This window comes from Bufo bufo, chromosome 4 (assembly GCF_905171765.1).
Source record: "Bufo bufo chromosome 4, aBufBuf1.1, whole genome shotgun sequence".
Taxonomy (NCBI): Eukaryota; Metazoa; Chordata; class Amphibia; order Anura; family Bufonidae; genus Bufo; species Bufo bufo.
In genome coordinates, this window is record NC_053392.1 from 530,148,178 (window position 1) to 530,169,937 (window position 21,760).

Below are 21,760 nucleotides of genomic sequence, written 5' to 3' on the forward strand. Positions count from 1 at the left end.
GAATACTTCTGTTCAGTTTTTACAAAAGAAAAAGGAGAAGGACCTCCACTAGAAAGAATGACTATTAAATCGTTTGATGCATGTATCTTTACAGAGGAAGATGTTCTAAGTTTGCTGTCTAAGGTGAAGACAGATAAGTCACAGGGGCCTGATGAGATACACCCAAAATTATTAAAAGAGCTTAGTGGTGAGCTGGCAAAACCGTTAACAGATTTATTTAACCAATCATTAGTAACAGGAGTCGTCCCGGAAGATTGGAAATTGGCAAATGTCGTGCCCATTCACAAGAAAGGTAGTAGGGAGGAATCGAGCAACTATAGACCAGTGAGTCTGACATCAATAGTAGGCAAATTAATGGAAACCCTATTAAAGGATAGGATTGTGGAACATCTAAAATCCCATGGATTGCAAGATGAAAAACAACATGGGTTTACTTCAGGGAGATCATGTCAAACAAATCTTATAGATTTTTTTGACTGGGTGAATAAAATAATAGACGGTGGAGGTGCAGTAGACATCGCATATCTAGATTTTAGTAAGGCTTTTGACACTGTCCCACATAGAAGACTTATCAATAAACTGCAGTCATTGAGCATGGACTCCCATATTGTTGAGTGGATTAGGCAGTGGCTGAGTGACAGACAACAGAGGGTTGTAGTCAATGGAGAACATTCAAAACAAGGTAATGTTACCAGTGGGGTTCCACAGGGATCTGTACTGGGACCGATTTTGTTTAATATCTTCATAAGTGATATTGCAAAAGGCCTCGCTGGTAAGGTTTGTCTTTTTGCTGATGACACAAAGATATGTAACAGGGTTGATGTTCCTGGAGGGAAACGCCAAATGGAAAAGGATTTAGGAAAACTAGAAGAATGGTCAGAACTCTGGAAACTGAAATTTAATGTGGATAAGTGCAAGATAATGCACCTGGGGCGTAAAAACCCAAGGGCAGAATATAGAATATTTGACACAGTCCTGACCTCAGTATCTGAGGAAAGGGATTTAGGAGTAATTATTTCAGAAGACTTAAAGGTGGGAAGACAATGTAATAGAGCAGCACGAAATGCCAGCAGAATGCTTGGATGTATAGGGAGAGGTATAAGCAGTAGAAAGAGTGAAGTGCTTATGCCGCTGTACAGAACACTGGTGAGACCTCACTTGGAGTATTGTGCGCAGTACTGGAGGCCATATCTCCAGAAGGATATAGATACTCTAGAGAGAGTTCAGAGAAGAGCTACTAAACTAGTACATGGATTGCAGGATAAAACTTACCAGGAAAGGTTAAAGGACCTTAATATGTATAGCTTGGAAGAAAGAAGAGACAGAGGGGATATGATAGAAACTTTTAAATACATAAAGGGAATCAACTCGGTAAAGGAAGAGAGCATATTTAAAAGAAGAAAAACTACCACAAGAGGACACAGTTTTAAATTAGAGGGGCAAAGGTTTAACAGTAATATAAGGAAGTATTACTTTACTGAGAGAGTAGTGGATGCATGGAATAGCCTTCCTGCAGAAGTGGTAGCTGCAAATACAGTGAAGGGGTTTAAGCATGCATGGGATAGGCATAAGGCCATCCTTCATATAAGATAGGGCCGGGGGCTATCCATAGTATTCAGTATATTGGGCAGACTAGATGGGCCGAATGGTTCTTATCTGCCGACACATTCTATGTTTCTATGTTTCTATGTAACATGTTATTTGTCTGAAAACCAACCAGCACACATTATTAAAATATTATGGGAACAAAAATAATTAACTCCCCCAACCGATATTAACCCAAGGCTAAACTTCACAGAAGGAAGCCAGACCGGATAATCACAGTATGTAGCAACCTTTATATGGTAGTGTGTACAAGAGAGCATGTTGAAAGGGGTTCTCCAAGACCAGAAACTCAGTTTCATATGGGCAGAGAGAGTAGAGGGGTAAAAAAAAAATCACTGGTCACCAATGCCCTGGTTCCACCTCCGAGTTCTCTTTTTCTTCGCTTCCTTTTCATGCTGGACCGGAAGTGTGACATGCCATCTATACATAAGTCATTACTGCAGGCTGTTAAGTGACTTCTGCAGTGGCTACATGCTGTGCTTGCATACTTCACCTCTGAGGTCGTTGATTGCCCAGCAGTGGTCACCTTCACGTTGAAGGCAGGTGACACTTCTGGTACAATGGGGACTGAAAGCAGAGGAGAAGTGAGCTTGGTGCTGGAATCGGAACACCGGTGACAAGTGAGTCTTTTTTTTTTTTTTACATATGTGCACCCACTCTGCACATATGTAAAGGGGTTCCCGGGCTTGGAGAACCCCTTTAAAAATAATAAGGGCAGTTTGTCACATTCTTTTGACCCTGTAGATGGACTAAAGAGCTTTGTCTACATCTAACCTACCCTGCATTATATATGGACCTCCCACATTACATGTGCATTTTAATTGAAGAAGCCGATGCCCACAGAAGGCCGCAGACAGCTCAGGCGCACACATACAGGAGATGTGCGTCTGCATGAGATTTTCAGCGGCATCATGATGACATTGAGGAGGCTTAGGTGGAGAGAACAGGAAGGGAGGAGCATAATTCTGTTCTTATGGACGCGGCTGGGCCCCTTTAGTGATTAGTACAGCCCCTTTGGCTCTTTTGTCCTCATTAGCATAATTATAAAAACCTGTATTTTGAGAGCAGAAGAAAATTGATATTGACAAAAAAATATATTTGGAAATGACATTAGGAGAGCTACAATGTGCTGCAAAGGGTTAAAAACGGTTCACCGTGGTGACAGACTCCCTTCAAGATCTCTGCTCTCGGTGAATGAGGCATTTCTGTTTACATCCAGAACCTGAAAACCTATAATACTGTTCACATCTGACAACTTGCTGCAATTACATCCTGCCTAGGAAATCCTATATTAGACTCTGTTAGCTATTTGTTATGTGTTAGTAGGATAGTATGCTGAGGTATTTTAACTTGGACAAAAAATCTGATGACACATCATAAGGTAAAGGAGGAAAATTGCGGGAGCAATTAACCATATATAATCTATATATTTAAAGAAGGATGTATATATGTGTGTATGTATGTTCCGCGATCACTCAAAAGCCATCGATTTCAACTAAACTTGGTATACACATCCCTGGCTAGTCGGGGTCTCAGCTCTCTAGGACGTACCGTTCCTGAGATATTCCCCAAAAATGACCTGCATTAGCCAATACAAGCCTGCAAATCTTTCTCTTCATATACCAACTGCCATACACACGGTCACATGACCCTTATCAGCCAATAGAAGCTCGCAGGCCCTTAGTCTCCACATACACACAGTTTTACTCCAGGTTTTCATAACAACCCAGCAATATTTCTTTACTGCTGTAGGTCAGCTTTAGGCTAGGGCTACACGACTACATGTGTTGCGCGACACATATGGCACAACTACACTGCTACATGTGTCGCGCAACACTGATGTCGCACCAGTGTCGCTCGACAATTTTTATAATGATAGTCTATGGTGTTGCACTGCGACATGTGATATACTGCGACGCGACAGTCGCAGGAAAATCCATCTTGGATGGATTTTTTGCAACTGTCGTCTTGCAGTCGCAGAATGTCACATGTCACAGTGTGACACCATAGCCTATCATTATAAAAATTGTTGAGACAAAATGTCGCGCGACACATGTCATCATGTAGCCCTAGCATTAAAGGAGCAGAGCACTGTGGAGGTCACTGTTAAAGGGGCGGGCACTGTGGAGGTCACTGTTAAAGGGGCGGGCACTGTGGAGGTCACTGTTAAAGAGGCGTTCACTGTGGATGTTACTGTTAAGGGGGCAGGCCGCTGTGGAGGTCACTGTTAAAGGGGTGGACACTGTGAAGGTCACTGTTAAAGGGGTGGACACTGTGGAGGTCACTGTTAAGGGGGCAGGGGCCACTAATAAAGGGGCAACTGCTGTGGAGGTCACTGTTAAGGCAGCAGGGTACTGCGAGGTCACTGTTTAGGCAGCGGGGTACTGTGGAGGTCACTGTTAAGGGGGCGGGCCCCTCAGGAGGTCACTGTCAAGGGAGTGGGGTGCTGTGAAACTCACTGTTAAAGGGGTGGGCTGCTGTGAAGGTCAAAGTTAAGGGGATAGGCTGCTGTGGAGGTCCGATTTTTAAGTGGCGGGGCACTGTGGGGGGGGGGGGTCAGTGGATGGGGGACTGTGAAGTTCACTGTTAAAGGGACGGGGTGCTGTAGAGGTCACTGTTATGGGTGATACTGTAGATATCTTTTAACGACACACACAAGCATGAAATGAAATAGATGAAATATACCCGTGCGAAGTCGGGTCCTTCTGCTAGTATAAAATAAAGCTTTTCTAGAATCTTCCAGATTTCCAGTCTTACACAAGTGTGGCACAATTTACATTATTGAAAGTAAGATTTTCTGGCTACATATGATGAGGCTTAAAATGTAGCTCAGGATAAAGATAGTAAAATTTCATACTGTATCCAAGTTACGCTGCCGCCCCCGGAATCAGACGCATACTGTCACAGTTCTGTCTATTTGTGTTGAAGTATTCAGCTTTGTTCAGTCTGAAATAATTAGCTGCTATGACACGAAGCAGAAACTGAGTACGTATTACTTGCCAAGTTTTGTCAGTGAATTTTTAGTAAATGTACCGTTACCTACCATGCAGTGAGCCCCTGAGGAAACGATGCAGAGGATGGTGGTAGCAGCTCTGATTAGATGTCATGTCACGGTTTGCTGCCACAGGCCATTGCTCCCTGGGGAACAGAGCAGTCAAAAGGTAGTTTGAAAAATCTGGCTAGAAGTAAGAGAATTAAAGTCTCTAGTACATCCAGCAGTAGCAATTTATATCCATATATGATTAGGTATGGTGGCTGACTAAGTGGCAGTTATTGGTACCTCTTGCTGATAACCATCCCATGAACTTTTGGCTAACAGCTGTGTACTGCACTTGTGGTTATGGGTGTCCACTGTGTAATGCACACTTTAATTTGGTCTGGCCTGGATGTAGTCTAGATGAGGGGTGTCTGAACCGTAGTCCCTCACCTGCACCAGTGTCTGTAAAGCTGTGGCTTGCTGGTCACTTTGCTGTCAGTAAACACTGTAGCTTTCAAGATATCTGTAGTTCTGTATTCTTGCCTGTCTGGAGGAGTGCTCTCACAAACAAATCTGGATATAGTGCTGATCCCTAAGACCCTGGGAGTAGGAGCTCAAGCATGTGCTTCCTTCTTCCTCACATTCTAGACTAGAACTCCCCCTCTTGGCAGGAAGCAGGACCAACCCACTCCTACCAAGTGGGAAGGAACAGGGTGGTTAACCCTGTCCCTACCAATGATACCTCTTCATGCTGGTGTACTTGAATAACATTCAATTAATATATAACATAACATAGCATTTGCAAATACCCCCAGGTCTGGGGTGCTGCAAAAACATGTAAGCATATTTGCAGCATTCAGAGTCTGTAACTAATACATATCATTCCCTGTAATGAGAAAAACTAATTCTGCAGGATGCAGGCTTGTGGACATAAAGATAATGTAGGAAACTCAATTTTCCAATGTAGTATTTGTATCAATTACTTTTGGTTTTCAACAGGGGCGTATTTAAGGGCTCACTGTCCCCGGTGAAAAATGTTCAGCTTGTGCCCTCCCCCCCCCACACTCGCCAGCTGCAGACTCATCGATGCAGCACTAGCTGCCAGCTATTACAGTGTAGATACACCTTTTTTGATTGTAATCATGCACTTCCCAAATAGTGACTGCATGTTTCACAGAAGGAGTGGACTTTTACACCACATTGTGCTTTTGGGTTTGTCCAGTCCATGAACATCCAACGTTAATCTACTTGGGCTGTAGGTCCTGATATGGACCTCACATTAGTTACTGGATACTCCTACACCCTCCCCCCCACTCTAAATAGTGGTAGGGGTGGCGCATAACCTCCTGTACAGCTCAGCAGTCTCTTTCATATAGACATGTGCTATGAGAACACCGTAACTCTTGCAGCCTCTCATGTGCATTTTTCTCCACAGTTTCCCTTCCTTGGCTATATTGTGACTTACTGCTACTTTTAGCATTAAATGGTTAATAAAAAGAGATCAAACAAATAGTGAGGGTGCCTGTGGGCTCTGTTGCAACTGTGACCCCTATAGTTACGCCACTTCTGTGTGATCATCATATGACATAGACAGATTTTATCCATTGGAAGTAAGCAATGAAGGCTTGTGCTGAAAGACTGCAAGCAAAGATCTTGGGCACTGTGAGAAATTGATATCAAAATTATATTGGAAAATTGTATTGTCATTGTAAAAAGTGACACAATTTGTATCCCTAACAAGTGGAAAACAAGCAGTAATCTTACTTCGAGCTAATTTACGCAGTTGTACAGAGTCAGGCTGCCACCACAGGATCCTCGAGAGGGCCTAGGTTCAGAGACAAGTGGAAAACAAGTAGTAATCTTACTTCAAGCTAATTTACACAGTGGTACAGGGTCAGGCTGCCCCAACCGGATCCTGGAGAGGGCCTAGGTTCAGAGACAAGTGGAAAACAAGTAGTAATCTTACTTCGAGCTAATTTACACAGTGGTATAGGGTCAGGCTGCCCCCACCGGATCCTGGAGAGGGCCTAGGTACGGACAGCATAAAGCAACTAAGTTGAGAGTGATTTGTCAGGCTTTATTGCCTTTTGGGTCTATTTTATAAAGTTCTTATAATTTCTTCTTGATGTGATCTGTGTGTGCACAAGTAGACTTTAAATAGCAATCAAAAGTGGAAATATACTGTGTACTAAGTCAGGGCCCTCAATATAATCTCTTCTGGTTGACCCAAAGTACTAAGTACAAAGTAGGACACTTATCATGAGGGCAAGTTTTGAAGTCAGCTTGGCTCAAATCCTTGTTGCTGTATCTTTTTTTACTTTTAACATAAATACGCACACTGAAAATATTACAAATATACAGTATAATCACATTCAGTACTCAGTTTCAAATAACTACCCCTTCACTAACCAAACATAACACAACCCGAAATCTTTCCTGCCCCATTTTATTTTCCATTATCTCGGCTTGGATACTTATTTAAACGGAATCTGTCACCTGCAAAACGCATATTAAACCGACCACAGTACCTTACAGTATCCCCCAGTGTGTTGCTAATCATGTTTTTCTTTCCTCTTTGTGTTTCTTCATACTTGTTAAAAACGCTCTTTTATTGTCGGTTGGCGCTATCTCCGAGTCAGGGTTGAAGTCAAGGGGGCAGCGGCCTCCTTGCTTCAAGTAAAGCTAAGCCTACCACTTACCCCTCCTCTCTACAAATAGATGGACATGCTGCTGTGATGCCGGGATCACGCTCTTCTAATGCATGCGCGGTACGCTGCCTGTTACAGCGCGATACTCACTCACCCGTCTGCATTTTGCTGACTGCGGATGCGCCGGACAGTTCGATCGCGCGCGCGCCCGGCCGTCGCGCTGTAACCGGCAGCGTACCGCACATGCGCTAGAAGAGCCCGATTCCGGCATCACAGCAGCATGTCCATCTAATTGTAGAGAGGAGGGGTAAGGGGCGGGCTTAGCTTTACTTGAAGCAAGGAGGCCGCTGCCCCCTTGACTTCAAGCCTGACTCCGAGACAGCGCCAACCGACATTAAAACAGCGTTTTTAACAATTATGAAGAAACACAAAGAGGAAAGAAAAACATGATTAGCAACACACTGGGGGGATACTGTAAGGTACTGTGGTCGGTTTAATATGCGTTTTGCAGGTGACAGGTTCCCTTTAAGGTTCATGTGTAGTTTTTGGTGGATCTTGATGTAATAATACTGTATAAGGAAACGACCCCACTTTAAATGGCTATTCCAGTTTTGCAATTTGTAGCATAAATTGACAGGAAACAACACATACTAATAGCTATTGTTTATCTGTAATGCCCCATTTTCCTGCACTCCATCGTGGTCAGGTGACACTTTCCACTCTGTGTGTGCCCCCCTCCCATTTTTGTTCACACTGTAAACCAATTACCATAAGTAATGTGTTCACTATACTGTACAGATTATTATAATTACAGGAATACCAGATAATGTTTTGTGATATTTAATAAAAAAATTGTGAAACTATAAGGCTTAAAAAATCCCATCTTTACAGCAGAGCTTTTCTATAGAGGAGTGAGTAAGGCAGCTGTTCACTGTACAAATCTCACTGAAACTTGTAAAACAATCCTTATAGCCAAAGTTATGGCAGAAAAATGAGAACTTTTCTTTCCAGCTTTTTTTGAAAAATTTTCAATTTTCTGCAAAGTTATTGTTACAAAACAAGATAGTCAAAAACCATTAAAGTTTTGTAACATCCTTAGTATGAAATATCACAAAGCAATATTTGATATCCCTATAATCATATAATTTTTTTCCTTTTAATTCCAGTAATACACTGTTTAGTGTTATGCCTGTTAAGAAAATAGCTTTAAAAGCACAGGAAATTCAGCCCTTCTAATAGAGCAGGTCTGTAGTGTACTGCTAACCCTTCTGCCTCACATACAAAAGGTGTGGAGTTCAAGTCCTGATGAAGACCTGTCAAATAATTTTTTTAGTAAAAGTCTTTATGCTGGAAGAGGGCCTCTCCCCCAACCCATATCCAACACAGCTTCATTAGTATTATATTCCAGCTAGGATAGGCAGATACCTGATGCTACAGGCACTCTCCATGAGTCTTGCCCTGTAAACATAAGATGCAGGTCACAGATTGCAATTATGCTGGAGGTGTCAAAATGCACTCAGAACATCATCATCTGACATATAATGCAGAAAGGTTGACTGCTGTTTTTTTTTGTGTGTATAATTGAAAAACCCCTTTAACTTTAGTATATTGTCTCACTTTATTTTCTTTTGTCATATAATTCTCCCACCATCATCTGATTTGGTGTCTTTTTGCCTGTTATAAAACAGTATGGATCAAGTGAGCTTTCATTTTTGGAATCTTTTGTTCAGGCCTCATGCACATGGCCGTACCTTGTTTTGCGGTCCACAAAACATGGATACCGGCCGTGTTTGTTCTGCATTTTGAAGAACGGAAGGTCTAGCCCTCAGTAGATATGGACAAGAATAGGACATGTTCTATTTAGTTGGCAGGGCCGTGGAACGGAGGTACGGATGTTCGCATCTTTTGGGGGCCCCAAGCAACGTTCATGTGCATGAGGCCTAAGGATAATGAAATATACTAAACCATACATCTGGAGTGACTTTAATTTTAGTCAATATGAATAAGAATTGTAAAATGTCCTGCCAAAACCTCTTAATCGTTTACATTTCTAAAAGCAAAGAACCTTTCTAAAGAAATACTAAAATCATAATATATTTGATGGACTATTTTTTAAAACATTTCTTTCCAATTTTTTTGATACCATTACTGCCTTTTATATCAATGTATAAACAGAGCTGTGTATAGAGATCAGGAAGCAGAAATGCCGCTTCCTGCTCTGGTACAGGCAATCATGTGATCGCAGGGGGCCAGTAGTCTGCACAAGCTACTGAGTCTAAGCAGACCTGTACAACCTCTGATGGCTGTATTCCCCATGTAACTGGTACCAGCCAGTACCAAAGCCCACTTCAGATTCCTATTTTAAAATGTTTTTCAATATGCACATAGGAATACCGAAGTAATTAAACAAAGTCTGTCACCTCTTTGGCCGAGAGGAAGTTTGGCTCCACAGAGCTAATACATTTTAATGCTGTACAGAAACAGCATTAAAGGCTATGTACACCTTTCAGGACATTTTTTGTCATTTGGGGCTAAAAATCATTTTCCCAATTGGTCTTTATTAAAAATTTTGAGCCGTTCTGCCACAAAGGGTTAATTGTTTTTCAAGCTATTTTTCTAGCTGTGTGCATCCTACTTTAACTTTGTGCCATTCCTCTAATAACCCTTATCTCTAAATTACTAAGAGCTCATAAAACACTTATTTAAGCCACATTCTTATCAGTAAAATAAGGATTGAGCTTTGATGAGTGTTTATAAGGTCAGAGAGCAGAGATAAGGATCCTCAGCTCCTTATTGGACTGAGCAGAGAGACTGACTCTGAGCAGAGAGAAAATTCAGATCCTGCTAGTAGAGCATCTCAGCTCTGTACAGAGAAAAGGACTCCATAGTTTTTAATAAAGACCAATTAAAAAAAAATATATTTTTAGCTCATAATGAGTACAATGGACTAATAAAAAAAATGACCCCCAAAGGTATACATAACATAGCCTTTAAAACCAAGGTTTTTGAATGAATCTACTTCGGATCTATGATCTATGATCCAAAGCTCGATTCGCTCAAGCCTAGTAATGGGCATTGATCCCGGCAGAGAGAAATAGGAAAACCTTTCCTTTTGGAATGCAAATACAGCCATGTAATCAAATATTTCTGTGCAATAACCTATTCTCTCTCTATTTTCTTCACCATTTGTTTTCATTACAGTTAATAGCCATTCTGTTTAGTGGATTGATACAAATGCTGATATTTTTCAGAATGTATTATCACAGAAGTAGATGTATGAGTCACAGTTCTGTTATATTCTGTCTATGAAGTGGCGTATTACTGTCCCATAATGCTTTGCAATTCATCATAGCCTTCACATCTGTACATTACTAAAGAGAGAACGCTCAGAACAGACATGATTTCAATTTTCTTATGTCTCGTAAAAATTATATTTATTTGAATCATGTTGATTTTTCTTTTGTAGCCGTGTGTCTGCATGTAGAATGCAATGATTTATAACATGATTATTCATGTGAAACAAAACAACAATCTGGGTTTTTGCTGTTGACATTAGAATTTGCTGCATTCTGAATGCCACCTTTTGAGATGACAACCATTTTGTTTCAGAGTGAACATGTTCTCAATAAGCAGAGTGCAATAAGCTGCTGCCAGACCCATCTAGCGAAGGCTTATCTCTCAAAACAAAATTATTGGGCATGTTGATCAATGGAGAGTTGGCCGATTCTGATAAAATGGCTGGTTTTAGTCGACATACATCTAATGTGCAGCTTACCTGTCTAAATGTCTAGCCATAAGGGAAAACCTTGATAATAAGTAAAATCTAGTATCTATCTTGTATCATGGAGAAAGCTATTCATGTTTATCATAGTATATAATCATTTGGTCCAAAATCTTATTGTTTAAGGTAAAAACTAAGAGAACCAGATAACAGTTTATAAACCAGGTAAAAAAAGTTAAAAATAAGTTATAAAAATTGGCTTGAATTTTTGAAGAGCATATGTCCCATCTGGGACATTGATGGAATGTTGCTAGGATATGCCATCATTGTCATATAGGCGCAGGTCCCACCTCTGAGACCTGCTCCTATCTAGAGAAAAGTACCCTTGAAGTGAAGTAGACCACACAGTGCAGCACTTAGCTATTTTTGGAAGTCCCATAGCGGTGGTTAGAGGACAGGATGTGTGGCTGCTCTCTGTTGACTTTGGAGTAGAATCAATATTAGTTTATAAAATATTCTGAATTAAATATATAAATATGATGCATTCTATAATTTTCAGTGCCAAATACAATTATAAAGACTATACAAACACATATAGTATGAGTTCTGGAAAATTAACAAATTGTATTAGAGAGGACTTAAATATCTACTAACTGATTTGTTTCAAAACCTTTTTCCTAGGCAGTCAACACAGTTTGGATGAAAAAGATGAACAGAAGCAGTATGAAACAAGAAATATTAAAGATTTTGACAGTATGAATAAGCACCAATATGAAAGCAATGAAGAATTTAAGCAGAGTCAAGTTTTACCAGGAGGAGAAAATGAAGAGAAACGGCACCATGAGGAAGTTGAAAGTAAAGAGGAAAAGGAAGAAGAAAAAAAACATGTAGAAGATAAAGAGGAGAGCACTGGGCACTCCAAAGAAAGGGACATTGTTGATCATGATGAAGATGATGGGGATGATGAGGAAAGAGGGGATCACAAAAATCACAATGGAAAAGAAATTGAAAAAAAGGACAAATCTCATCATGATGATTCACAAGAGGCAAAACATAATATTTTTGACAAAACAGTTCACCAAACAGCTAAAAGTGTCGAAGAATTCTCAGAGGAAGATGAGGAACCACATCACTTAGAGGAAATCATGAAGAGACACCCCATAACCTTAAGTCCAAAAGAACCACTTTTCCACTCAGACAAATACCATTCAGCACGCTCTGATGAAATTTCTGAAGAATCTGATGAAAAGGAAGAAGAAAGAAAAAGAAGTTATAACCCAAGGCATGATGACTTTGTCCAAAGATTCGTAGATTATGAAGAAAAGAGAAGTAATCAAGAAGAAAAGATGAATTACGTGCCTTCAGATGAAGATACATTTCACTACAGGGGACAAGAGAATCACCTGAAGAATAATTATGAGAAAAGACCACACTATGAAAGAGAAAGTTCAGAAGAGTCAAGAGAGAAAAGACACCACCACCAAGACAGTGAGGAAGATAAAGCCCACCATGACAGCAATGACGAGAGCAATGAGAGAGAATTAATAGGACATCATTATGAAGACAAGAAACATCATTTAGAAATAAAAAGGTGGCCAAGTGAAAAAACTGCTCAATCAAACTATGAACAGAGCAATGAAGACAGTGAAGAAAGCAAGGAAGATATTGAGAAACGTCATAGAGATGATAGGCTAGGGAAGCAAGAACTCTACAGGAAACTGAAACATCATTTCCAGGACAGTGAAGAGGATGGATCATATAAACAAGACAAGAAGCAAGATGACAAGAGACGCTATATAGGTGATGAAATAGTGGATGAGATGAAAAGATATTATCCAGACTTGTCTTACGAGCAAAACATGAGACATTACAATGAAAAAAATACAGAAAATTCTAATTACCCTGGCAATGACAAATACAAGAGACATCATTCCAAAGAAGAAACAAGATCTTTCAGTAAATATGGCATCCCTGATGACTCTTTCAGGTGGAAGAACAAATATTTTGAGAATGACAACAACGAAGAAGAGAGAAAAAGAAGTTTGCAAACCAAAAATCTGTTTCCAGACTATGATGATTATGACTTATGGGGTAAAAAGCAGTTCCTTGATGAAATTAATCATGAATATGGTGAAAAAAAGAATCCATTCAAAATCCCGAAGTTGGAAGAAAAAAGGCAGTATGACCGAATGGATGAACTGGCTCAGCTACTTAATTACAAGAAAAAATCAGTTGAGTTTCCAGATTTCTATGACTCGGAAGAAATAAAGAAGCGACATTATAATGAACGGAACAGACTGCGCCAAAGGCCACTAACAGAAGAGGAGGTAAATAAACCACTTATTTATAGAAGTTCTCTAAATGTATTTTTACAAAAAGCGCATAGATGTGACATTAAGAGCCCTTGTATACAGCGTTATAACAGATCCATGTGGTACAGAACTATTATGTGGTGCCATAGACCGGGGCCATTCTGTCCCTACTATATATCGATGCATACAGATGTTTTCCTCACAGGTTCACTTCGCAAAGGCACCATACAATGGCACACATAGGGGTTATTTACTAACAGAAATATGTCTATATTAGGCATATTTCTGGTGCAGATTGCGTAGCAAATGTTCTTTGCACCACAATCAGTGACTTTTCCTTGCTCAAGCCAGGCGTAAAAAAAGTGGGCGGGGAAAGGGTACGTTCCGGAAGGCCCATATCATTCATCATTTTCTATGTCTGTTTTAGACACAGGAAAATGGTCTAAATCTACGCGAGCAAGGGAGCAGACGTAGATTTAGAAGCGGCGGTGGATCCGCCGAAGTTATGTAGAGATCCACCGCCAGTGCAGCGCCTTATTAAGACTGGCATCTAAAACGCTGGTCTTAATAAATGACCCCTATAGTGTCTATGGATCCATAATATGGAACCATTGGACTCTGTGTGCCACCCTACGGAGTTTGTATATTAAGCTTTTTCATGGGTATGAGATAGACTTAGTAATGGTAATGTCTTACAAAGCCTCTTTTGCAGTTCTGTTTGAACAGAAGACCTGACCAGAGTCAGGATGGTTGCTATGGATGTGGTGCTGAAAATACTTTGGTTGTTAGGGAGTGCATCTCTAGCAACCACTAGCGGTGGTTTTCTGAGATTCTGATATTGATGGGGGCCCAACACTTGACACCCCCGCCAATCCACTGTTTTAGGAGGCTGTGGAGCTCACATGGCCTAAGAGCAGCCAGTCCCATGCAAGTGAATAAGACTGAGCTGCAACACCAAGCAGGACCACCCCTATCTGATGGACGCTGTGGCTTCCTCAAACAGCTGATTGCTACTCTTTTTATGTTACTTAACCACATTATTTTTTCACTATTGTGCTAATTTTGCTTTTCACACACAAGTATGTAAAAGAGGTTTTCTGAGATTTTGACCTGGCACCCCCGCCGATCTGATATTAATAGCTTATCCAAAGGATAGGCCATCAATATCAAAATTTCAGAAAACCCCTTTAATACACTTGTGTGTGAAAAGCAAAATTAGCACAATGCTGACATAAAACTGTCAGTGTTATCCAATACATTCCAGAACTCTAAGGGTTACATAGCATCATAAATCAATATAATGCTATGTGACCCGGTCAGTGCTGGGAGGTCAGGAAGGGTGCTCTCGCTGACACGTGATGTGAGTCCGAAGCGAGGAACTCGTTCATGTGAAAGGGGCCTAACTTTATAGCCTATTACTTCGACATTGCTTCCCAGACAGTGTTCTGGTCAGTGAGACTGGTGAATTTCCAGTAACTCCTGCTCAAAGATGCTCAGTTTTCAGGCAGACCATAGCTCTGGCTGAGAATAATGACACAACACTTCAAGTCTCCTTGAGGCTGGAGTCTGTGTAAGGGCTCTGCCATTGCAATGAATTTTGTGGATCACTGCTTTAAGAATATCTTTCATATGCCTAGTGTTGCAGTGACAGATACACTTTAAGATCTATTGAACATCCATTATTTCTAATGCTTCTATGTCATGGGATTTAATTGACATTTAGAAGCTGCCTGTCACCATTATAGACACAGCTGAAGAGAAAATCCATCAAGTGACTGAATTAATCAACTAGTAAATGCAAACTGAGATACGTCAGTTAAAGAAGCACTCCCACAAAAATGTTTATTCTCTGACCTGTTAGAAAGGTACATATGGTAAACTGCAGTGAAGGTAATTTTCTTACTGGTGACTGTATTTGTGAGTTATAACCTCCCTTCTGATCCTGAGCTGTGCCATGTGACCAACACTCTGATCTCCAAATAACACAGCATCTTGTGTGTGGACAGGAAGCCAGTTTCTCTGTGTATTCCTATGGGAGCCTCAATGTCAGTCTCATAGGAATAGGAGTAGAGATGTAACTGACTTTCTGTCCTGTGTCAGTTGGAGATCAGAGTGCTGGTCACATGACACAGCTGAGGATCAGAAGGGAGGTTATAACTCACAAATACAGTCACCGGTAAGAAAATTACTTACTGCAGTTTACATTGTGTATCTTTCTAACAGGTCAGAGAATACATTTTTTTGTGGGAGTGCTTCTTTAATGTATTGTTCTATCCTGTCACACAAGCAGGGGCGGATTGGCCGTAGACCCTACAGGGAAATTTCCCAGTGCGTCTGTGCCCAGGGGGTTACTCAAGCCCTCTTGATGGCGCAGGCCAGGTACATAATGATCTGATGCTCAACGGCCGCAGGTACCCTCCTAAACTCAACTGTATTGCTGTCCTCATGATGGTGATACAGTTGAATACTGTGGTGAGGGTGGTAGTATTTAGTGCTGTACTGTGGTATTTGGTTCTGCTGGGGCGGTATTCTGCGCTGCACTACAGTATTCCAGACTACGTCTACTTTGGTTGTCCCTGCCTACTTGTTTTGACCTGTCTTCTGTCCGTTTGAACCCACCTACAACATGGGGCCACTTTAAGTTCCCAATCCGCCCCTGCACACAAGGCAGTTCCATGCAATTTACATAGATGTAATGAGAATTGTGGGCCACTCCAAAGTGATGGCAAGCATTGACATTGACAAACGCTGTTTCAGGCAGAAACTTTTTCAGACTGGTTGTCACTTTGCTTTTACCAAGGGTAGCAATATTTCATTGTAAAACAAATGATCACTCAGTGGGGGGTAATTTATTAAGAATGGCATTTCTGATGTCAGTCATAAGAAAACTTGCAGACATACAACGTGGCACATGCTTGGGAGCTCTCTGGGCCAGATAGTGAGATTCATGCCAACAAGGAGCTGGTGTAGATTTTAGGTGTAACACCAGTTTTCTGGCACATATATTGTTAAATGGGTCAGGATGCAAAGGTGCCACCCGCACCCTGCCCACTTATTGTAAAAGTGGTTAGGGTGTCAGAAAATGGCAAAAAGTTTCCAATTTTAGCATGAAAAGGGATTGTGCCAAAATCTGTGGCTTTTCTACCCCAAATAATTGGCATAACTCCTTGATGAATTCCCCAGGTCCTGCCTCACTTACTCATTTGTGCCGTTCAGAGCTACCATACAACACTATTTCTTCATGCACCAGGATCCATGAGAAAAAACATTGGATCCATGAGACTTTGTGTGACACCATGTCGAAACTGTGCTTTATCTACACAACTCTAGTTCTTACATTCTACCATGTAACACCCGAGGAAATCTAGTGATATTAAATATTCCTTGTTAGTAATCTTCTCGATTTCCCCTGTAGGAGAAAGAATTGGAGAATCTGGCTATTATGGATCTGGAGTTGCAGAAAATTGCCGAAAAGCTTAGCAATAACCGACAAGGCTGATCCAAAATGAGTAGCAATACCTGAAGCTGAAACGGAAATTATATTTAGCTGAAAACATTCCTACATTCCTCGTCACTGCCTCTTCAAAAGACAAAAAGTTATTTAGTAGAGACAAGCAAAAATGTAGTTCATTGTCCACAAATTGTATTTTACACTGTCGAAAATGTCTGTTCTGACTCCTGCTGTTGATACAAAGATAAATGACATATATTCATACGTATATAAGAGACATTTTACTATGCTTGTGGATTGGTTTTTGTGTAAATGTACTTTATTACGTCTCTGTCTTGAGATTTGAAATAATAAAAGCAAAGAGAATCTTGTTCTGCAATTATTGTTATTTTGAGAGCGATCATCTTGCTGGAATGTAGAGAGCCTTAGAATTTGGCAATTAAAGTTTACCCAGACAGTATTAACACTGTATTCACTGGAACAGGGAAAGCCAATCTGAATCACAATTAAATGTATGTCTTCTGGGCATTACTCTGAGAAAATGTCTCGCCCAAGGGATACATAGACGTGTTTTCCAGTGTATGGGGAAATGGCTGATATTACACTTTTTTATGGCAGCAAAAGAGAACTGCCGTTCACACGATAAAATGTATTTAATATATTATCCTAAAATGTCAGGACAACATAAAAATTCTTGCTATGGTAAACTAGTATCATAAAGCAGGGCTATTATTTCCATCGGCTGAGATGCATTGTAGGATTCTACAGGTTTCCAGCTTCATAACTAGGATTTTGATTTGATTTTTGTTTTACCGAAAATGTTGCAAATGTAAAAGCTGCACCGATCGATGTAAAACATTTGTTACATGCTTATAACAGAATTGCTATAACGGAAACCAAAAGGAACAGTGTCTGTTTTAATCCGTTCTAATATAGTTGAACGGAGAATAAATAACGGAAACCAGCATTCCGTCTGGTTTACATTATTTTGGACAGAAAAAAAGTGCAGACAGGAATTTTTTTTTCCCTTTCTATTCACTTCACCTATCAGTGGTTTCGTTGATCCACGTAAATAAAACAATAAGTGTTCTAAACATCTCATCCATCCAGACTTTTTAATCACTTATGGGTGGAGTCTTGTAGTTAGACCATCCTTCTCCCAAGGTAAAGATTCAGTTTGCTGCCCTTGGCCTGGATACCCTGTCCAAGACAGAGAATCTCATTGGTGCCACTTTGGCGCCCAACACCCTCCTCCAACATGTATTTCACCTGTGCTTGTACCATGCAGACAAAAAAAAAAAACACATGGAAAAACCATGATAATTTGCAGTAAAACATCTGAGGTTAGAAAACAAAACATTAAAAGCTGGGAATGGAAAGGAGCTGCTGTCACTTTTCTATCACAAGGGACAGGCAGAGAAGAAAAAGATGGAAAGTGACCACAAAAGATACAGAGGTCAGCGTGAGGCAGTACTATCAAAACATTCTTAATCCACCATATGTGTATAAAAGCTCACAATATTTCCAGAGCTTTGTGGCATTGACAATAGCAAGGGAGCTGCATTGATTTCATGAAGGTATTGATGCAGAGTAGAATGAAACGGGTCATTATTGCTTTGTTTTTGATGGAAAACGTAGAATTCAACTAGGGATAGCTCTAGGTGCTAACAAAGCTGATGAATCTGTTTGACGGATACAAAGAAACATTTAGCCTTGAAATTGAAGCAATCCAAGGCAGCGTTTTTATTTCCTTTACTAACACAATGAGAACATTGACTGCCAGGAGCATCTGCTTCATCTGCGTTGTTACCTGTGAACATGGATTATTTTGCAAGCAACACATTTACTAATGTAAGTGCATCCAGTTTTTGGCATAAAAATTGTACCAAAATATGGTACAATTTGGTGCATCTAGGTTTACAGAGTTTTTGCACTTAGTTCAACAAGGGAGTGTGACTACATGCAAAAGGGATATTGCGTAAGAGAAGAAAGGGATATGGCCTAAAATGACACCACAATTCTGTCATAAAAATCAGTCTCAAATGAAGTTTAACAAAACTGTCTATCGCTGCACCATTTATCATTCTGCCTGAGCCATTGTGAGAAATCTGGTGCGAGTCTAGCCAACCTGTTTAAGGCCAGCTTCACATACGCACTTTGAACCCCTGTCGTCTGTTCCAGCAGAGGAGAACAGACTACTGGAATTGCCTGTATGAGGCAGACATGCTGGCTTTCAGCCGGACAAAAACTACTACACGCAGCATTTTTTGTCCAAACAAAAGCCATCGTATTAGCCAGAAACTGGCCGGATCCCATAACGTGAGTCGGGATCCAGCAGTGAACTCCGGCAGTCTGTTCCTCTGCTGACAGTGCATATGTGAACCCAGCCTAAATTTATCCCATCTATAGGATTAGGAAATGTGCCCTAATATGTTTTTGAATTGTGGAAAGAAACCAAAGAAGCTGATGGAAACTCACACAAACATATAGAACATATCAACTCCATGCAGATAGGACCCCAGTGATGCAGGCACCAGTGCTAACCACTAAGCCACCATATTATGGCTCCATTCTGAGGTCATGTTCCAGATGTCGTATGTATTCTTCCCCAGAAGTATTACTTATAGGGGAGAATATCTACATGCATACAACCCTGAGTTTTTTTTTACAGCACATTTGTTTTTTACAGCACATTTGTTTTGGAGTTTTAAAGGGGTTCTTTGGTCCTTTTATATTGATGGTCTATCCTCAGGATAAGCATTAGATATCTGATCAGTAGTGTCCGACACCCCGCGCCCTTGCTGATTAGCTGTTCTGCCGGAAGTAAAGCTCTGTCCCTTGTGTGTAATGGTCGGAGCTGGTTACTGCAGCGTTGCTCTTATTCACTTCAATGGGAGCAGTACTGCAGGGGGGGGGGGGGGGGGGGTGTCTGGTGCTGGACCCCCAATGATCAGATATTGATGGCCTAGCCTGGGGGTAGGCCATCAATATAAAGATCCTGGAAACTCCTTCAAACACAGAAAATGCACAAGAAAATATTCCAGCAATTTCTTCATCTCCTACTATTTCTTGTCCTAACTTATTTCATACTACAGTTAAAACTGACAACTACGTACACAAAGAATCTTTACTCTGTATCCCAGATGATCATCCATGTCCCCTCACCCCACAATCCTGTGTCTGGCTGTAAGACAAGTGGATGGAGCAGGAGCCTCCATGCTGTGTCCTGTCTGCAGTAGGATAAGCCCTGCTCCCTCAGTCTGTCTCCAGACGAAGATGGAGCAGCTCAGCAGGAGATGAATACCTTTGTCTTCTGCTGGATTTCTACAAGACTCTGTCAGGAGCATGCAGAAAGTATGAGTGAACTTCACCGATTCTGAGACCCGCTGCACATGAGCCCATGGTTTGGTGAGTGTTCTCCATCGGTGGTGAGAGTGGTATTCCTGATGAACTGGCAAATGTTTTCACAGGCGGACTAGGAACCAGAGTGGTCCTGGAAAAAAAAAAAAAAAAAACTAAAAGTGGCCAGATGTTGAAAGGGCCAAAAATGGGGCAATACAAGTAGGTTGGGCCTGCAATTCCATAGTGTAGCACAAAAGACCTCCCCACCAGGACCAAATACCACAGTGCAGCACAAAATATTGCCACCCCTTGCCACAGTATTCAACTGCATCACCGTCCTGGAAAAACAGTGATACAGTTGAGTTCAGGAGGGCATCTGCAACCATTGTCCAGGTGCATAAGTACCCGATGCTCCTAGAATTAATTAAAGCTGAGAGTATCAGATCATTATGTACCAAACTAGTGGCTGTGAGAAGGTCTCGGGCGGCCCAGTGGGAAATTTCGCTGTAGGTTCTATAGACAATCCTCCCCTGCATGTTTTAATATATGACCAAATCCTACAGTTAAGATGAATATGTTATTAAAGGGGTTGTCCAGCGAAATAAAGACTTTTCCTTAGATATTATACAAGTGTAATCTACCTTGATTAAAACATTTCCAGCCTTCTATCATCTGCAGACCTCTTGTTTGCAGACTAAGTTCTACATTTCTTCTTGGGCTGGACCCACGGCTTCCCTGCTCCCCCTGGTTTGGCCTTTGGCCCTGGGTTTCAGGTCACACTTCTTTGGTCCGGCCTCTAGAGTCGCATAACTCACATGTGATGCTGATAATAGTAACCACCATTTCTTAAAATAAGTTAAAGCCCCAACTGTCAGAATAATGTTCGCTTTCATTCTACTTCTGCATTTCAAGGCGGATGAAAAGGATCTTTTCCCCAAGAAAACATTTTGGTAACTATATGGGAAAGATAAATGGAAACCTCCCCCGCATTAACCGTCGCTGCGCTGCCTTCAGGAAATAACAATAATTACTTTACTCTACTTTATTGCTCTTGCTGAATCTATGAAATGATAAAAGTCACTTATTTTCAAATATAATATGCTGATGCAGACATATAAAAGGATCAATGGTGCTTACATCTACAGACGTGGACTTTGATGTAATTGCAATCTGTATAAATTTTACATAATGCATGGCTCTAACTCCAGCTAGGATGGATGAAGGAAGTTGGCGATCGTCAATGTTACTTAGGTCTATAATTGTCTATGAATGATGGTTTTCAATTGAATGAAAGTTAATGCAGCACTAAATATTGATTCCAAAAAATAAATAAAACTGTACCTGAGAAATAATTCTGCAGCGAATACGTTACAGTAAATTCTGACAACTGTTGGTAAAATCTACAGTACAACTCTTTGCAACCTAATGGAGTATTCAAGTAGTAGAATACTGATGGTCTATCGCAGAACAGGTCCTCGATATCCGATTGGTGGAGTCACACCGATCAGCTATTGAAGAGGTACCAATATTCCAGTGAATGTAGTGGCCTCTCCCTAGGTGAATGCTGTCATGCTCATTGGCCACTTGGCCTAGGTGCAGCTTAGTACCACTCAAGTGAATGGGCTAGGATACACGAGAATAGGAACGCCTCATCGAACAGTATGTTTGAACTTCTTTAAATGGCAGGAAAGCTGGTGAATTGTG

General features: G+C 40.9%; 1 protein-coding gene across 1 annotated transcript in view; it reads left to right on the plus strand.

The window, feature by feature from the left end:
• CHGB (chromogranin B) overlaps positions 1-16,870 on the plus strand; it is a 48,342-nt gene extending 31,472 nt beyond the window's left edge. Inside the window, exons 4-5 of the mRNA XM_040429770.1 lie at positions 11,633-13,278; positions 16,679-16,870. Of these exons, the coding sequence (XP_040285704.1) occupies positions 11,633-13,278; positions 16,679-16,762 (1,730 nt within the window). The 3' untranslated portion in view covers positions 16,763-16,870. The remainder of the gene's footprint in view (positions 1-11,632; positions 13,279-16,678) is intronic.
• Positions 16,871-21,760: the final 4,890 nt, after the last annotated feature.